This window comes from Cherax quadricarinatus, chromosome 54 (assembly GCF_038502225.1).
Source record: "Cherax quadricarinatus isolate ZL_2023a chromosome 54, ASM3850222v1, whole genome shotgun sequence".
Classification (NCBI taxonomy): Eukaryota; Metazoa; Arthropoda; class Malacostraca; order Decapoda; family Parastacidae; genus Cherax; species Cherax quadricarinatus.
In genome coordinates, this window is record NC_091345.1 from 12,102,987 (window position 1) to 12,121,184 (window position 18,198).

The 18,198-nt window shown below is 38.0% G+C and overlaps 1 protein-coding gene across 5 annotated transcripts in view; it reads right to left on the reverse strand.

The window, feature by feature from the left end:
* LOC128700303 (coiled-coil domain-containing protein 85) overlaps nucleotides 1-17,763 on the reverse strand; it is a 32,231-nt gene extending 14,468 nt beyond the window's left edge. Inside the window, exons 1-5 of one of the 5 annotated variants that reach the window (XM_053793396.2) lie at nucleotides 17,614-17,763; nucleotides 13,690-14,631; nucleotides 5,790-5,978; nucleotides 4,776-5,034; nucleotides 468-563 (exon numbers count right to left, since the gene is read on the reverse strand). In XM_053793396.2, the coding sequence (XP_053649371.2) occupies nucleotides 468-563; nucleotides 4,776-5,034; nucleotides 5,790-5,978; nucleotides 13,690-14,580 (1,435 nt within the window). In that variant the 5' untranslated portion in view covers nucleotides 14,581-14,631; nucleotides 17,614-17,763. The other 4 variants (XM_053793394.2, XM_053793395.2, XM_053793397.2 and 1 more) reach the window with 4 other exon arrangements.
* Nucleotides 17,764-18,198: the final 435 nt, after the last annotated feature.

Genomic DNA, 18,198 nt, shown 5'->3' on the forward strand with positions numbered 1-18,198 from the left:
GTGAGGTTTATGATTTAAAATATTATGTACCTGAGACCATGATTTAGATGCTCATTTTTAATGAAGTTCAAATTCACAGTATTGTATAATATGTATATATTCATCATTTTGAGTTGGTTCCATTATCTATGGCTTCAACACAAACTTGTCCTGGAGTCTTAGGAGCTCTCTAACATGCTTCTTGATCCAAATTACTCTTAGGTAGTTTCTCCAGTACAAAACTGGTCTCCCATCTTCTATTTCAAATTTGAAATAAATCAGGCAGGTAATATTCAATACAATATTTTCTAGACTTGCTATGGAATGTTCTCTGGTTTATCTCTAGTACCTCTACCATATCAACTGAGGATCTTATATTGATATTGTAAAAGTACAGTATTTATACTGAGGTGCCTAGGGTGATACATATGTGCATGCATGTTTACTAGAATGTTTCAAAAGTCATAAAAAAACACCTAAGCAACTACCTTGATATGGTACTTGGAAGTTTTTTTTCTTCCACACTTCAAGGTAAGCATCATCCTTACTACCTTTCCCACTGTCATGGGTGGTGAGGCACTCACCTGGAAGCGATGGAAAAAGATTGTTCGAAAAACACATTAATGATAAGTTTTTTTTTTTTCAACATGCAGGCCATCTCTCACTGAAGCAGGGTGACCCAAAAAAGAAACACTTTCACCATCATTCACACATAATCACTGTCTTTGCAGAAGTGCCCAGATATGACAATTTAGATTTCCCTCAAACAGCCAATATCCTAAATCCCTCCTTTAAAGTGCAGGCATTGTACTTCCCACCTCCATGACTCAAGTCCGGCTAACTGGTTTCCCTGAATCCCTTCATACAAAATTACCCTGCTCACACTCCGACTCAGGTTCCAAAAACCATTCGTCTCCATTCACTCCTAACACACTCACTCTTAGGGTGGGAAAGCATTTCCCAAGGAGAACAGAAGAATACTGCATGAGAGTTCATCATAATAGAAGGAAAATCTTTTCATAAACTTTTTTTTTTTTTTCAACAAGTCGGCCGTCTCCCACCGAGGCAGGGTAACCCAAAAAAGAAAGAAAATCCCCAAAAAGAAAATACTTTCATCATCATTCAACACTTTCACCACACTCACACATTATCACTGTTTTTGCAGAGGTGCTCAGAATACAACACTTTAGAAGCATACACATATAAAGATACACACCACATCCCTCCAAACTGCCAATATCCCAAACCCCTCCTTTAAAGTGCAGGCATTGTACAGTGGACCCCCGCATAACGATGGCATCACATAGCGATTATTTCGCATACCGCTTACTTTAATCGCAAAATTTTTGCCGCACATACCGATTAAAAACCCGCTCACCGATTTTCGTCCGAGACGCGTCCAATGTGCGCCCTCAGCCAGCCTCACATGTGCCGCCCGTGCCATTGTTTACCAGCCAGCCTCCGCGGTAACATCCAAGCATACACTCGGAATATTTCGTATTATTACAGTGTTTTCGGTGCTGTTTCTGGAAAATAAGTGACCATGGGCCCCAAGAAAGCTTCTAGTGCCAACCGTACACCAATAAGGGTGAGAATTCCCATTGAAATGAAGAAAGAGATCATTGATAAGTATGAAAGTGGAGTGCGTATCGCCGACCTAGTCAAGTTGTACAAGAAACCCCAATCAACCATCGCTACTATTGTGGGCACCAAAAAGACAATCAAGGAAGCTGTTCTTGCCAAAGGTTTAACTGTGTTTTCGAAACAAAGATCGCAAGTGATGGAAGATGTTGAGAGACTCTTATTGGTGTGGATAAATGAAAAACAGCTAGCAGGAGATAGCGTCTCTCAAGCGATCATATGTGAAAAGGCTAGGAAGTTGCATGAGGATTTAATTAAAAAAATGCCTGCAACTAGTGATGATGTGAGTGAATTTAAGGCCAGCAAAGGTTGGTTTGAGAGATTTAAGAAGCGTAGTGGCATCCATAGTGTGATAAGGCATGGTGAGGCTGCCAGTTCGGACCACAAAGCGGCTGAAAAATATGTGCAGGAATTCAAGGAGTACATAGAAACTGAAGGACTGAAACCTGAACAAGTGTTTAATTGTGATGAAACAGGCCTGTTCTGGAAGAAAATGCCAAGCAGGACCTACATTACTCAGGAGGAAAAGGCACTCCCAGGACATAAGCCTATGAAAGACAGGCTTACTCTTCTCATGTGTGCCAATGCTACTGGTGATTGCAAAGTGAAGCCTTTATTAGTGTATCACTCTGAAACTCCCAGAGCGTTCAGGCAAAAGAATGTCCTCAAGGATAATTTGTGTGTGCTGTGGAGGGCAAACAGTAAGGCATGGGTCACTAGGGAATTTTTCTATAACTGGTTACACCATGCATTTGCCCCCAATGTGAAAGATTACCTAACTGAAAAGAAATTAGAACTTAAGTGCCTCCTGGTGTTAGACAATGCCCCTGGTCATCCTACAGACGTGGCAGAGCGACTTTATGGGGACATGAGCTTCATTAAGGTGAAGTTTTTGCCTCCTAATACCACTCCTCTCCTGCAGCCCATGGACCAGCAGGTTATTTCCAACTTCAAGAAACTGTACACAAAAGCTCTGTTTGAAAGGTGCTTTGTAATGACCTCAGAAACTCAACTGACTCTAAGAGAGTTTTGGAGAGATCACTTTAATATCCTCAATTGTGTAAACCTTATAGGTAAGGCTTGGGAGGAAGTGACTAAGAGGACCTTGAACTCTGCTTGGAAGAAACTGTGGCCAGAATGTGTAGACAAAAGGGATTTTGAAGGGTTTGAGGCTAACCCTGAGAGGATTATGCCAGTTGAGGAATCCATTGTGGCATTGGGAAAGTCCTTGGGGTTGGAGGTTAGTGGGGAGGATGTGGAAGAGTTGGTGGAGGAGGACAATGAAGAACTAACCACTGATGAGCTGATAGATCAACTTCAAGAGCAAGAGGCCAGACCTGGGGAAACTGGTTCAGAGGAGGGGAGAGAGAAATTGAAGAAGTTGCCTACTACAAAGATAAAGGAAATCTGTGCAAAGTGGCTTGAAGTGCAAACCTTCATGGATGAAAATCACCCTCACACAGCTATTGCAAGCCGTGTTGGCAACCTGTACACTGACAATGTTGTGAAACACTTTAGGGAAGTGATAAAGGAACGAGAGGTACAGGTCACTATGGACAGATATCTTGTGCGAAAGAAGTCCAGTGACTCTGAAGCTGGCCCTAGTGGCATTAAAAGAAGAAGGGAAGTAACCCCAGAAAAGGACTTGCTACCTCAAGTCCTAATGGAAGGGGATTCCCCTTCTAAACAGTAAGAAGATAATGCTCTCCCCTCCTCCCATCCCATCAATCATCACCAGATCTTCAATAAAAGTAAGTGTCATGTAAGTGTGCATGCCTTTTTCAGTTTGTGTGTATTAAAATTAACATTTCATGTGGTAAAAAAATTTTTTTTTCATACTTTTGGGTGTCTTGCACGGATTAATTTTATTTCCATTATTTCTTATGGGGAAAATTCATTCACATAACGATTATTTCGCATAACAATTACCCCTCTTGCACGGATTAAAATCGTTAACCGGGGGTCCACTGTACTTCCCATTTCCAGGACTCAAGTCTGACTATATGAAAATAACTGGTTTCCCTGAATCCCTTCACTAAATATTACCCTGCTCACACTCCAACAGATCGTCAGGTCCCAAGTATGATTCGTCTCCATTCACTCCTATCTAACACGCTCACGCACGCTTGCTGGAAGTCCAAGCCCCTTGCCCACAAAACCTCCTTTACCCCCTCTCTCCAACCCTTTCGAGGACGACCCCTACCCCGCCTTCCTTCCCCTATAGATTTATGTGCTTTCCATGTCATTCTACTCTGATCCATTCTCTCTAAATGACTAAACCACCTCAACAACCCCTCTTCTGCCCTCTGACTAATACTTTTATTAACTCCACACCTTTTCCTAATTTCCACACTCCAAATTTTCCGCATAATATTTACACCACCCATTGCCCTTAAACAGGACATCTCCACTGCCTCCAACCGTCACACTTATTAGGATAGGGATCCCATTTTTTAAAAACAAAAATTGGGACACTAACAAAATTTAGTTGAGAGGCCCATCACTAAAGAGTAATTTTGCAAATACAGTAAAGAGAACTCAGTTAAAAAATTACATAGAAACACAAACAATAAAATAATGGAAATAAGAATACTACTTAAACCAGACACTTGGTTAACTTGCATTAAAAAAATACTTTGGACATTTGACATTTCAAACCAAATTTGATGGGACACAACCCCTATAATTTTGACTGACCCAGTAAAACTGGGATGAATGGGATCCCTAATCAATCTTGAAATAAAATGTCTATCATTGCTAAAGATTAGATGAGTACAGTTAGGCAGCATGTCAGTCTTGCAATTAGAGGACACAGGAAGACTGAGCCTCCACCACTCCTTGCACTGAATGACCCACTTGGGTTAAGCCTCTCACATAAAATATTTTAGGTTAAGTGAATCACTCATTACCTTCATGCAAGCCACTTCCACTCAGCCTTCTTCACTGCCACTTCACATGAACTTTTTATATACATATGTTGTCTTTATAACCACTCTCAATATCTACTCATCATCTTAGTCTTCCTCAATAATTCCTACCTATTTTGTTTTAAAATTTTAAGCCAACATTTTATTATATGTACTACCATAATACTAATTATTACAAGACTATACCAGATACATTAAATCAAGAATTTTTTTACAAAAAATATTTACCATTCATAGGAGATCTCTGGTGGTTAAGTGTGTTCTCCAACAGTCTCTCTCTCGAAGATGATCGAGTTAAAGGAATATCAGTAGGTAAAGGAGCAGAAGGCTGAGGCGGAAGCTGAGTAGGGGGTTGTGGAGGTCCAGAGGGTTCATCTGCATTAGTTGATGAGGAAGAGCCATCCCCATCATCTCGGGTAATGAGGGGATGTCCACAGTGACTGCATGCAGCATTATTACGCTCTTCATCCAAATACAAACACAATTCCTGCATACAAGCATGTTTTGTACTAGATTTAAGACAAAAATAAATCAATGAACTTTTAAATGAAATAATAATACTAACTTTTAAGATGAATAAAAGTCCATGACATGAATATAGTCTGAGGGTTACTGAAAGAAGAGAAACGGAATGTGTGTGAATACTGTCTTAAGAAAATGTGTGTGAACATGGCATTAAAAGATTGTGTACAAATGTAATGTTAAAGAAAATGCTTATGAACACAATAAAGGAATGTATATGAACATGATAAGGAGAGATGTTTGCATTTTTCATGATGTATAGATCTACACAGACCAACCTTTAAGAAAACAAAAAATTGTACAACAGCTATAGCTGTATGTCTAAACAAATGAGTGAAGTAAATTACTTATCTGGTCTCAAAAGTCTAAAGTAACATCAGCAAATTAGTGTGCTGTATGCTATACAGTGGACCCCCGGTTAACGATATTTTTTCACTCCAGAAGTATGTTCAGGTGCCAGTACTGACCGAATTTATTCCCATAAGAAATATTGTGAAGTAGATTAGTCCATTTCAGACCCCCAAACATACACGTACAAACGCACTTACATAAATACACTTACATAATTGGTCGCATTCGGAGGTAATCGTTATGCAGGGGTCCACTGTATTTGTAAAATACTGTAATTAACTTCCCTTGCTTTGGTATCTTCTAGGAATAGTACAAAACTGTAAAATAGTTTATACTTTCAATATAGCAATAATTTTGTAAGTACTGTACCTTTAATTCTAAGTTATCCTTAATAAGTTCTTGTTGTTTAGCATCTAGTTCCCGTAGTTTGTTCTGGTAGGCTGTGACTTCTTGCCGCATAACAGAAGCAGTATAGCGACCAAAACGTTGCCACTCGCGTGCTAACTTTCTTCCCTTCTGTCGATCATCGTCAAGGAAACAACACAGATCACGCAATTCCTGCACAAATGAAAAAAAATATATATATAAAATAAATTACCATGCTTCATGGAATTCAACAACCACCAAGAATGCACTTGACATCCCACTCACAAATACAGTCTTAGCTGCAGTACTTCAAATTCTTGTTTCCACTCAATAGTCAGTAGTTACCCACCATTTTCAGCTTGCATCAGTGACAATCATGCAAATAACAAGCATATAATTACATGAGGTGTTAATCCCTTTACTGTCATGACCCTCAAAATTAAAATTGCTCTCAGTGTCCACATTAAAAAAAAAATGGTAAAGAATCTTTTTCTTAATGTAATGACATCAAAAATATGAAACTGGATAGAAAAACTTAAAGAATTCTGCAGGCTCAAAGTTGAAAGTCTGGGTGAAATTTACACATCAGTGATTTCACTCATTAAGTCTTATTTTAATCCAATCCCACTGCTCAATTCCATTTTGAATTCATCACACAAAAAATAAAAAATTTACACTATTACTCAAATAACATAATATAACCAAGAATGTTTGGTCGTGGTTTATGGCAGCCCAATAATTGAACAAGACCTAGTAAAACCTCATAAAACAGATAGGGGAGATGTAGAGGGTCCTTACCCATCCTCAGGAAAACTTGCAAAAATTGAATACTTTTGCTACTTTGAGCCCAATTTTGAGCAACAGTACTTCTGGTCCTGCAACAAGCCAAAATCATCTCTATTTCAGTAGTATACCTCCCATTCTATCAAATGATACCAAGGAACAGCCAATAAAACTATCCTAAAACACCTCAAATTTTGATTTTTTTAAACCAAACATAAGGTCAGAATTTTGCTTTTTCCATCATGCACTGCATGAGGCAGGATTATTTATGCTGTGCACACACTGCACAGACCCAGTCTCTCACATCTAGACCAAAATTTACTGCTCACAGCTTATCTGAGTGGGAAGAGCTCAAAATGTGGTTCAATGCGAGGGACCCTGACATCAATGACATAGATCTATATGACGGACAGTGAAAGAGTTAGTTAATTAATACATGTATGTCCAAAGGTTAAAGCACGACATCCAATTTTGTGTACTGTACATATCTATTTTGCTTCATGAATGTGATCTAATGATACACACAGTATATGAATTTGAATTACTACATATGCCACCATATAAGTCAACTTTTAAAAAAGAAAAAAATCTCTACAACTAAGGGTTGACTACTATGCCCAGTATAAAACTTGTTGATATATGGCAGAGGCAAAAATAAGATTATGGCACATTACCGAAGGAATGTAGGCCTAAAACTGAATTAACTCCTCATACTCTTATGGGTTGACTTATACACCAATACATATAGTATGTACTTCCACCCTGCCCTGCCCTGTTCTGTCTTGTCTTAGAAAAAATAAAGATTCAACAAGGAAAGATGATTAATCAAAGATTAGGAAGAATGTTAGAGTCCTGCAGGTGCTCAGTGGTTCCTACAAATATGTGAGAAATATGTTCCTGGAGACTGCAGTGAATCTATTACACCTGAATACCATTAAAAGCTGTCTGTATAATTAATTTTGTTTCAAATATGGACTTATCTTTTAGTATTACTTGTAACCTCACAAATATTAACATTCATAAGAATGTGCAAAAAGAAAGTGTGATACAGGAGTGGGAAATCATACACAAGAGATTATACTCCTTTATAAAATAGCAAAGTATTCTCAACCCCTGCCAGTTTAGCTTCAGGCAAAACAAAAGCACAAACAATGCAATTATAAAAATGCTAGACCTACTTTATACAGCACTTGAAAATAATGAATATCACCAGGACTCTTTGCTGACCTACGGAAAGCTTTTGATACAGTAAACCACAACATCCTACATCACAGACTTGATCATTACAGTATCAAGAGGTCATGCACTTACATATATCAAGTCTTACTTACAGACAGCAATATGTCTCTATTAAGGACAGCCTCTTCAACAAGACCTCTGGACATTGGCATTCTACAGGAAAACATCCTTGCCCTCTGCTTTTTCTCTTATACATCAATGACCTTCCAAATGTTTCACAGCAACTTAGACCTAATTTCTTTGCCAACTACACAACTTTTGTCATCTCCCACCCAGGTTTTGCATCACTCAACAACACTGTTGAGTGAGTTTATTGGTAGTCATCAACCTAGATGACTACCAATAAACTCACACTAAACACTGACAAAGCCTTCAACATTATTCTTGGAAGGAAAGCAAGTAATGTCCAACTAAACATTATGATTAAAAATACTCTTATTGCTAAACATAATGAGGGAAAATTTCTGGGTCTGCACCTTGACAGCAACTTGAAATTCATCACCCAACATCCATTCTCTCTAAATGACCAAACCACCTCAACAACCCCTCTTCTGCCCTCTGACTAATACTTTTATTAACTCCACAACTTCTCCTAATTTCCACACACTGAATTTTCTGCATAATATTTACACCACACATTGCTCTTAGACAGGACATCTCCACTGCCTCCAACCGTCTCTTCACTACAGCATTTACAACCCAAGCTTCACACCCATATAAGAGTGTTGGTACCACTATACTTTCATACATTCCCTTCTTTGCCTCCATGGATAAAGTTTTTTTTGTCTCCACATATACCTCAACACACCACTCACCTTTTTTCCTTCATCAATTCTATGATTAACCTCATGCTTCATAAATCCATCCGCTGACACGTCAACTCCCAAATGCCTAAAACATTCAATTCATTTCTTCCACACTCCTCCTCTCCAATTTGTTATCCAATTTTTCTGTATCTAAATCATTTGATACCCTCATCACCTTATTCTTTTCTATGTTCATTTTCACCTTTCTACCTTTACACACTCTCCCAAACTCATCCACTAACCTTTGCAATTTTTCTTTAGAATCTCCCATCCTACATATACAGAACAATAAATTCTAATATTAATCCTGATCTGAAGAACTTCCTTGATAGTTGCAACAGAGCCCACAGACATAATACCAGATACAAAAATCTCTATGACATATCCCATATCTGGCTTAATCTTTGTAAAAATCCAATGTGCAAAAACGGACCCAAATTCTGGAACTCCTTGTCAGATATCTCCAGAGCCAGAATGTGTTCAAAATATGCTCATAAGCTAGAATCCTCATTACCTATAATCATAAGCCAACCTGTAATTCTTAAAACAATTATTAAAGTATTCAAATGTTGTAATTCCTACATTTATTGTTATAACCACTTAGAGACCATATATACAAGTAATCAATTAATTATTGCCTTATTAGTCTTAAGATAGGTCTAAGTTTGCCTGAAATGCTCTGTATACTAAGGGGCTTTCTGTATGTACACCTAAATGTCACCCACCTCTATACAATTATTGTATCATGCTGAAATAAAGAATTTTTAATATCAATTCTGACAAACTATTGGGTATTTTTTCAATTTAGGAACATGTGCCAAGCCAAAACAAGGCATTATAAAAAATTGATTTTATTTTTATTTTTTTTTATTAAACATTGGAAACACTTTCATCATCATTCACACCATCACTGTCTTGCCAGAGGCATGCCTACACTACAGTTAAAAAGCTGTCACATATCAATTCCCCTCCTTCAGAGTGCAGGCACTATACTTCCCACATCACCAAGACTCAAGTCTGGCTAACCAGTTTCCCTGAATCCTTCATAAATGTTACTTTGCTCACACTCCAACAGCATGTCAAGTTATAAAAACCATTCGTGAACACTCGCTCCCATCTCACACGCTCATGCACGCTTGCTGTAAGTCCACGGCCCTTGCACACAAAACCTCCTTTACCCCTTCCCTCCAACCCTTCCTAGGATGACCACTACCCCACCTTCCTTCAACCATAGATTTATATACCCTCCAAGTCATTCTATTTTGTTCCATTCTCTCAATGTCTAAACCACCTCAACAACCCTTCCTCTGCCCTCTGGATAATACTTTTGGAAACCCCACACCTTATCTCCAAGCTATGGATTTTCTGCATTACATTCACACCGCACATTGACCTCAGACAACATCTAAACTGCCTCCAGCCTTCTTGTTGCAACATTCATCACCCATGCTTCACACCCATATAAGAGTGTTGGCACCACTATACTCTCATACATTCCCCTCTTTGCTTCCATGGATAACATTCTTTGTCTCTAAAGACTTCTCAGTGCTTTACTCATCTTTTTCCCCCCTTCATCAATTCTATGATTTGCCTCATCTTTCACAGACCCATCTGCTAACAAGTCCACTCCACTGAATACATTCACTTCCTTTATACTCCCTCCAATCTGATATCCAATCTTCCATTACCTAATTTTTTTGCTATCCTCTGAATATAATATTAAAAATTATTGGAGGGGAAACTTCATTAAAAATGATGAATAATTTAAATCACTAATTTAAAATAGGTACTGAACCTTAATGATATAGTATATAGATAACATATCAATTAGAAAGAAAAAATCAGACTTCTTTATTAATTCTCGAGGCCTAAAAGAAAAGGAGAGAAAAAAAAAAAAAACTTCAGAGCAGCAAGGACAAACAAACCCTTCCAACGAGGGTTTGTGGACTTTGCCAAATGCAACAGGATCAAATTCCACACTGCCTCTCCTTCACAATTTGTAATTTTACTATATACGTATATACTCTACATGTCATGCAAATATTTAATTGAAAAATTTAGACACATGTGCAACATCTAGGTATCTTTATTGTACTTTTATTACAATAAAGATACCCAGATGCTGCCCATACCTAAATTTTTCAACTTGTCGGTATTATATACCATTCATGGATAAAAATTTAATTGCATATCCAAAAGTGTTTAGTTTTAATTTTCTACACCTGAGGTAATCTGCGCAAGTTCTAGGCCAGGAAGCCACCTGAAAAAGGCATGGGCAAAACAAGGTGCAAAGTGTGGTCAGGGGGTGACAGCTTCCCCATAGTTATGCCAGTGAGTGTAGCTCAATATTAACCCTTAAACTGTCCAAGCAGATCTACATTCACATGCGTAGTGCTCCAAAAGTAGATCTACATTTTTTTACGTATTTTCAAACATAAAAAAAAAAAAAGTAGATCAAAGTATTTTTACACGTTCTCAAATGTAAAAAAAAAAAGATCTACTTTTTTTTACATACAGTGGAACCTCAAATATCGAACTTAATCCGTTCCAGGAGCTAGTTCTAAATTCAAAAAATCTGAAAAGCGAAGCAATATTTCCCATAAGAAATAATGGAAACACAATTAATCCGTTCCAGAAACCCAAAAATATTCACAAAAAAATACATTTTATAGAGATTAATTATAGTTTTACATACACACAACAAATATAGTGTTCAATTATGTATTAATAAATTTAAATAAACATATAAAATAACATTTTACTTACCTTTATTGAAGATTGGTGATGGCATCTGGAAGATAGAGAGGAGGAGAGAGGGAGTTGGGGTTAGTGTTTGGAAGGAGAATCCCCCTCCATGAGGACTTCAGGTATCAAGGCTCTCCCTGGGGTTACTTACCTTCTCTGTCTTTTAATGCCACTAGGACCAACTTGAGAGTCACTGGACCCCTGTCTCACAAAATAACTGTCCACAGTCCTCTGTTTCTGGTGCCTCTTTAAGATTTCCCTAAAATGAGATATGGTTCTGTCACTTAACTTGTTGCAAAGATGGCTTGTTTCAGCTTGCTCAGGGTGGTACTTCTCCACAAACATTTGGACATCATTCCACTACTGTATTATTTCCTTCTTCATATCTATGGTGTTTCTCACTTTCTTTACTACAGGGGTACCACTAGCAAGTTTCTTTGGGCCCATTGTAGCTTATTTCACAGTCCCACAAGCACTAAACACAATGAAATAATCGTAAAAAATTTGAATGAGAGCACAGGTTAGTGTTCACTCAAGCATCAACAAAACCAAACTGGCTCACGGCGCCTGCGTGGGGACGCGGACAGAGCAGGCTGCCGGACAGGTCCAGTATCCGGCAGTTCGAAAATAGGGGTGAGTTCGACAATAGGGACAAAGTTGCTTCGAAAAAAGGGTTCTATTTTCGAAGAGTTCGATAAGCGATACGTTCGAATTTTGAGGTTCCACTGTACTTTCAAATGTTGAAAAAACGTAGATCTACATTTGGACAGTTTAAGGGTTAAACCATAAAAAACGGATAGTTAAAAACAAACAGTAGTACATATAACCAATACAGTAGGTATGTATGTATATATATACAGTATATTAGGGATGATAAATAAAGTCCTTTTACTACTTGATTCTGGTTGCAATGGCAACATTCAATAATTTAGATAACTTCCAATATAAGTATAATAGACCAGCTATGCTAATACTTTACATGTATTTTAGGAACTCGGGTAAAAACAATTTAATTAAATAAAGTACAGTAGTACAGTGGTACTTTGAGTTTCAAACAGCTCCAAACTCGAACAATTATGTAAGGGTATTTTTGTAAGTGCTTTTTTAAGAGTATTTTTGAGGGTTTGAAATGGACTATTCTAATTTACATTACTCTTTATGGGAACAAATTTGTTTGGTATTGGCGCTCGAACAGCCTCCTGGAACAAATTGAGTTCGTAACTCAAGGTACCACTGTATAGTCATTTAACCCTCTGACTGTTTTCGACGTATAAATACGTCTTACGAGCCAATGTTTCTGACGTATATACATGTATACTCAATAATTCTAGTGGCTTCAAATCAAGCGGGAGAAAGCTGGTAGGCCCACATGTGAGAGAATGGGTCTGTGTGGTCAGTGTGCACCACATAAAAAAAATCTTGCAGCACACATTGCGTAATGAGAAAAAAAGAACGATCTTTTTTGGAATAAAACGCCGAATTTGAGGTGTATTTTCGTATAGTATTTATCGTTGTATTCGCATTTTCATGGTCTTAGGTGATAAAATGGAAAACATATTACAGAAATAGAGATGATTTTCATTACTTTGACAATGAAAACGACCTTGAAACTGAGCTCAAAGTAGCGGAAATGTTCGATTTTTACCAATGTTCAGGAGTAAATAAATCACACCAAACGTCCAATATACGTCAACTGGGGATTCTAATATTCTTTCACTAGTGCACTGATATTATTTATACCATTTTTACAATAATGCAGTAGTCTGCATAACAGTAAATTTTGTATTTTTTTGTATGAATAAAAAATCAAAATAGAAAGCAATAATAATATAAGAGGGGCCTAGAGATGTGACTAATGAACAGAGCATATGTTATTTTAGTGCCACGAATGTCTACCTTGTTTATTCTGGACCCTATTTTGAAATTGGCATCTTTTTTAGTTTGCGTGAAATTGGCCAAATTGCCAATTTCTGACCACCATATTGGGTAGTCCAAATTAGTAAATGGGAGGTTTCTTGTACTCAGCTGATAGATAAAATGGAATTCTAAAGAAATAGCTATGAGTTTGGTCAACTGGAACAATGGAATTGGCTGAAAATAGGGCTCAAAGTCGGCGAAATCGCCAATACGCATATGTCGCCGAGTCCGCTAACTTCGCGGGAGCATAATTCCACGAGTTTTCGACCAAATTTAGAACTTTTGGTGTCATTACCATCGGGAAAAGATCCTCTATCATTTCATAAGAAAAAATAATTTTTTTTTTTCAAAAATTGAGCGACATAGAATGACAGTTTCAGAAAGGGGCCTGAAACAGTCAAAGGGTTAATTACCTGATTGTCATCAGTGAGCCGTTGGTGGGTATCACGTAGGTGTCGTAGCTCAGCAGTCTGTGCATGGAAACTATGTTGAAGGTCTCTTATTTCACTTTCAGCACGTGCTGTCCTACTTAATAATTCATTTCTGTTTAGTGCACTAAGTTCTTCCTCTAATCTTCCTAAGTCACTACCATTATTTGTGCCTGCACTGCCACTATTACTACCACCAATCCCTCCTCCCCCTCCACCCTGTCCAAGAGGTCCTGGATAATGTTTAGTTGATTGCACTTGAGGTCCACTGTGCGTTGCAACTTGGGAAAGATGTTTGTCCACATCCTCATGTAATGTATGAGGCCCTGGGTAACGTGGAGGCTCTGGGTATGCAGGCGGCTGTCTTACTTCACCTGGGGGGCCATCAGGTGGGCCTCGTTGACCATTCATATTATTTGGATGTGGCAGATGTTGTACATATTGTCCATGAGGTCCAGGCGGTTTATGTGGTGCTGGGGGACCTATGGAACCAGATGACCCACGCTGATTTGGTACTCCATGAGTTCCCGGATGCCCGTGCTGGCCTGGTTGTCCGTGTTGTCCCGCTCCCACTTGAGGTCGATGCTGACCAGAGATAACTGGTGGTCCAGAGCCCTGTGGCCCATTTTGTATGGGTATGCCATGTGGGCCTGACACTCCTCGTTGACTGGATGGTCCAAGCTGATTAGGAGGTCCATGACCATACCCAGAATGGGGGCCATGTGGCACTGGAGGTCCATAAGAACTAGGTGGAGGATGAGGAATATGGTGCGGGGGACCATGGTGCGGCCCAGGCCTTGGCGGGCCAGACTTGCCCTGGTGTTGGGGGTAGGCCATAAGATGCTCAAGATGCTTCTGAGTGTCGGCAGCAGGCATCAGCTCAGGTTGTTGGCACTTGCCTCACACTTTAAGATCAGCGTCATCCAGCTAGGAAAAAATGTACAGTAATTAAATAAATGCATTTCTTATTTTAACAAAATATGAACATAAATAATATTACCCAGACAACATACTGCCAGTTAAATACTGTGTAATGATGAAAGCTACTAAGAAAAAATCTGAAAAGCTTGTAATCCTTAAACTGTCTTTGACATAAATTTAAGCAAGCTGGGAAAATATGGTTGATGTAAATTTATGCCAAAATGCTAGGGCCTCCAAAATGGTTCCAACTGACCTGGTTAGGATTACATCAGAGGAAAGTCTTCACCATAATGTGTGCAATATAATAAAAAAAAATCATGTTTTGTGCAGGGCATTGTGGGAGCAAGTAAATGCCACTAATTTTTTACTGTTTGAATATGTTCAGTGTAACTAAACAAATATATACAAGTTAAATATGACATGAAAACATACATAAAGGATCCATAAAAAATTTGAAACTATGGAATAAGTCATATTTTTTTTTTTTAAATACAGCAGCTTCTTTTATGCAGCAAGCATTCATATTACCATAAAATGTTCACCAATGTCACCATCAAACCTTCATATCTCTAAGTAATAATCAGATCTCTCATTCTTGCCGTATTACACTTCTAAAATCAGAGAACATTTTGGTAATTTTTTTTTTTTTTCAAAACTGCTAGCACTAAGGGCATGTTTATTTTAGACTGGCAATTTAAGGGTTAAGAAATGTGAAACTTCATATTTCTTGACAAAACTGTAGACTATCAAACAAATAAAAACTCCCCACACAACACCAAACGACCATATACAAAAGATTAATGAACAGTATTTATTGATACAGTATTTCAGTAATAATAATTTAGGAATTTACTATTCTGGAGTGCCTGTTATTTCAAAAAATTCACAACAGCTTGCATACCAAACCACAAATGCAACGACAACAATAAGGAAATATGTATTAAAGTTAATAAAGTAGCAATTGCAGAAATATCAAACAGCTTTTGAAAAATGTAATATAAAAACCCATATTTCTTGACAAAACTGCACAAAATACACAAACACCAAACATGCATACAACAAGAGACAAATGCAAATATTTGACAAAGCAACTGAAAAAAAAAAGTTGAACAAATGATTTAGATACCGTAATATAAAACTGGGGAAAGAAGAACATGAGAATAGCCAGTCTTGAAGGGAAGCAAACTTAATGGCCACAATTCCAAATTTGTACATTTTTTGAGGATTTGTTCATTCTCTTACATGCCAAATAAGCAATTAGATGGTGATTCCTAAAAAAATCATTCAGGTGGATAAGCAAGCACCAACTGTATGACATTTCAAAAGGGAAATACTACACTGTAATAGTATCAAACTAGAGGTGTCAGGAACACTATACTGCTACATCCAAATGCAAGAACTAGGAAATTGTGATAAATTCTTATTTTTATTTTCTTCTGCTTCTTCTGTTACTGTGGTCCTCAATTGTTTATCTTTATAATACATGAATGTCATATTTATGTTAAACACACATTAATACTAGATTAATAAAACTAAAATTTTAAATTATAAGCTCTACATTATTATTATTATTGCATTCATTGGGAAGCGCAAAATTCACAGGAATTATACATGTCACTTTGACTTTTTTGGGGTTATGTAAGTAATTTACACTATGTATAATTGTACTTATGTGTACCTGTGCCTAAATATACTTAGTTACACCAGGGAATGGAAGGCAGAGTCATTCTAAGGTAAGGGAGGGTAGCTCCAATTCTTTAGATAAAAAGCCCTTCAACAGCATCCAGGCACTTTCCTCAAAAGTCCTATGGACTGCTAACTCCAGAATTGTAATAACCTAAGATAACCAAAAAAAAAGCAAAGCAGTGTGACTTATTCAGCTGGGGCCCTTAGGTCTTTCCCTAGGATGTGACCACCAAGTCGACTAACTCTTTATTTATCTATTTATTGGCAGGTGAACATTATTATTATTATTATTAAAATCAGGGGGAAGCGCTAAACCCGGAGGATTATACAGCGCCTGGGGGGGGGATGTGGAAGGCATTCTGGCTTAATTCGGGGAACTGGAGCACAGATCCAATTCTCTAAATCAAGAGCCCCTCACCAACATCAAGGAACCTTCCTTGAGGGGGGCAGGTGAACAGAAACAGCAATGTTAGAAGATTTGCCCACATGTTTCGTCCAGCCCGAGATTGAATCCAGGTCCTTACGGTTTTGAAAGGAAACCTCTTCATAACTTCACACCAGATTAGATAACATGACTATACCTTCTATGCCACTAAGAGGATGACCTGTCGTCCGTATATAATGAGAATATTTACATGGCAAAAAATTTTAAGGGACCTAAGATATTTCCGTGAGGGACTCCACATGTCAACGCACTCACATTCGGTCACTGGCTCTTAGCCACTCATTTCCTATTGTAAAAGTACAATAACTATTCTAAGAATCATCGTGCAGTCGATACGTCTTAATATTAGGATGATTTATAAGATCATTTAACTCCTAAACCATATAACTAGCGTAGTGCTCAACCCACCTTCCCCCCCGAACGCCATTCATTCTTGAACTTCAACCATTTTTCTGCTGAAAAAAATACTCATACAAACCTTATCTTCAGTAGCCCACATGTTATAGAGTAACAACAGATGCCCTGAAGGCCCGGGAATATTAAAAGAAGCGGCTACGCACTTGAGAACATAAGCATTTTCACTTGACACACATAGCAGTGGCTGAGCCCACTGATGGAAGGTGCTATTTAAAATATTTAACGCCGCAAATACGCTTGCACAGATTCTCTTCTTTCCTTATTAATCCACACTCGTAAAAGGAAGTGTAATGGCCCAAACTGAAGGATCTGTCACATGATTACCTCGGTAATCCACTGAAATCTAGGATAGCCCTGTAATTCACCTGTGAACACAAACATTCAACATGGCCACTAATCCTCAGTTGCCAAACCTCAGAAGCTTTCAGGGAAATATTTACCCGAGTACAAGCCTAGATATCTAGTGGCTCCCTCTAGGAACACTATGGGTCTTCACTTCGTGGTATAAACACGCATTTGTAACTTTTTTTTTTTTTGGTGGCGGTATGAGCGAGGAGAGACCTGAGAAGATGTGGCAGGTTATAATAGCCTGAGGGTGTCAAATGAAAGCTATGGAATGTGAGATTGTTTCACGTCTCGCTCTGGGCCTCATTGAAATCCCCCACCATGGCCAACTTCGCTACCTTGAAGTAAGCAAAATTTTTATTTAAGTTCTGTATACACAGAATACATTGGTTTACGATGTATATTTGACCTAGGATGGCTCTATGAAAGTCAAGCAATAGGACTTCTCTCGCGCTATATGACATATTCTGGTTTAGCGCTTTTTTCTATGTATAGCAAGTAACTTATTTCTTCAAGTAGATCATTAAGGCTAAAATTAGCCTAAACATTAACATGAAGACATGAAGAATACTATAAACAGGAATTAGACTAAGTGTATATTCAGTGAGATACATACATTTCTCTATACGTATATACATTGCATACCGGCGGGTGGAAACATTTCGACACGTTCCTTACAC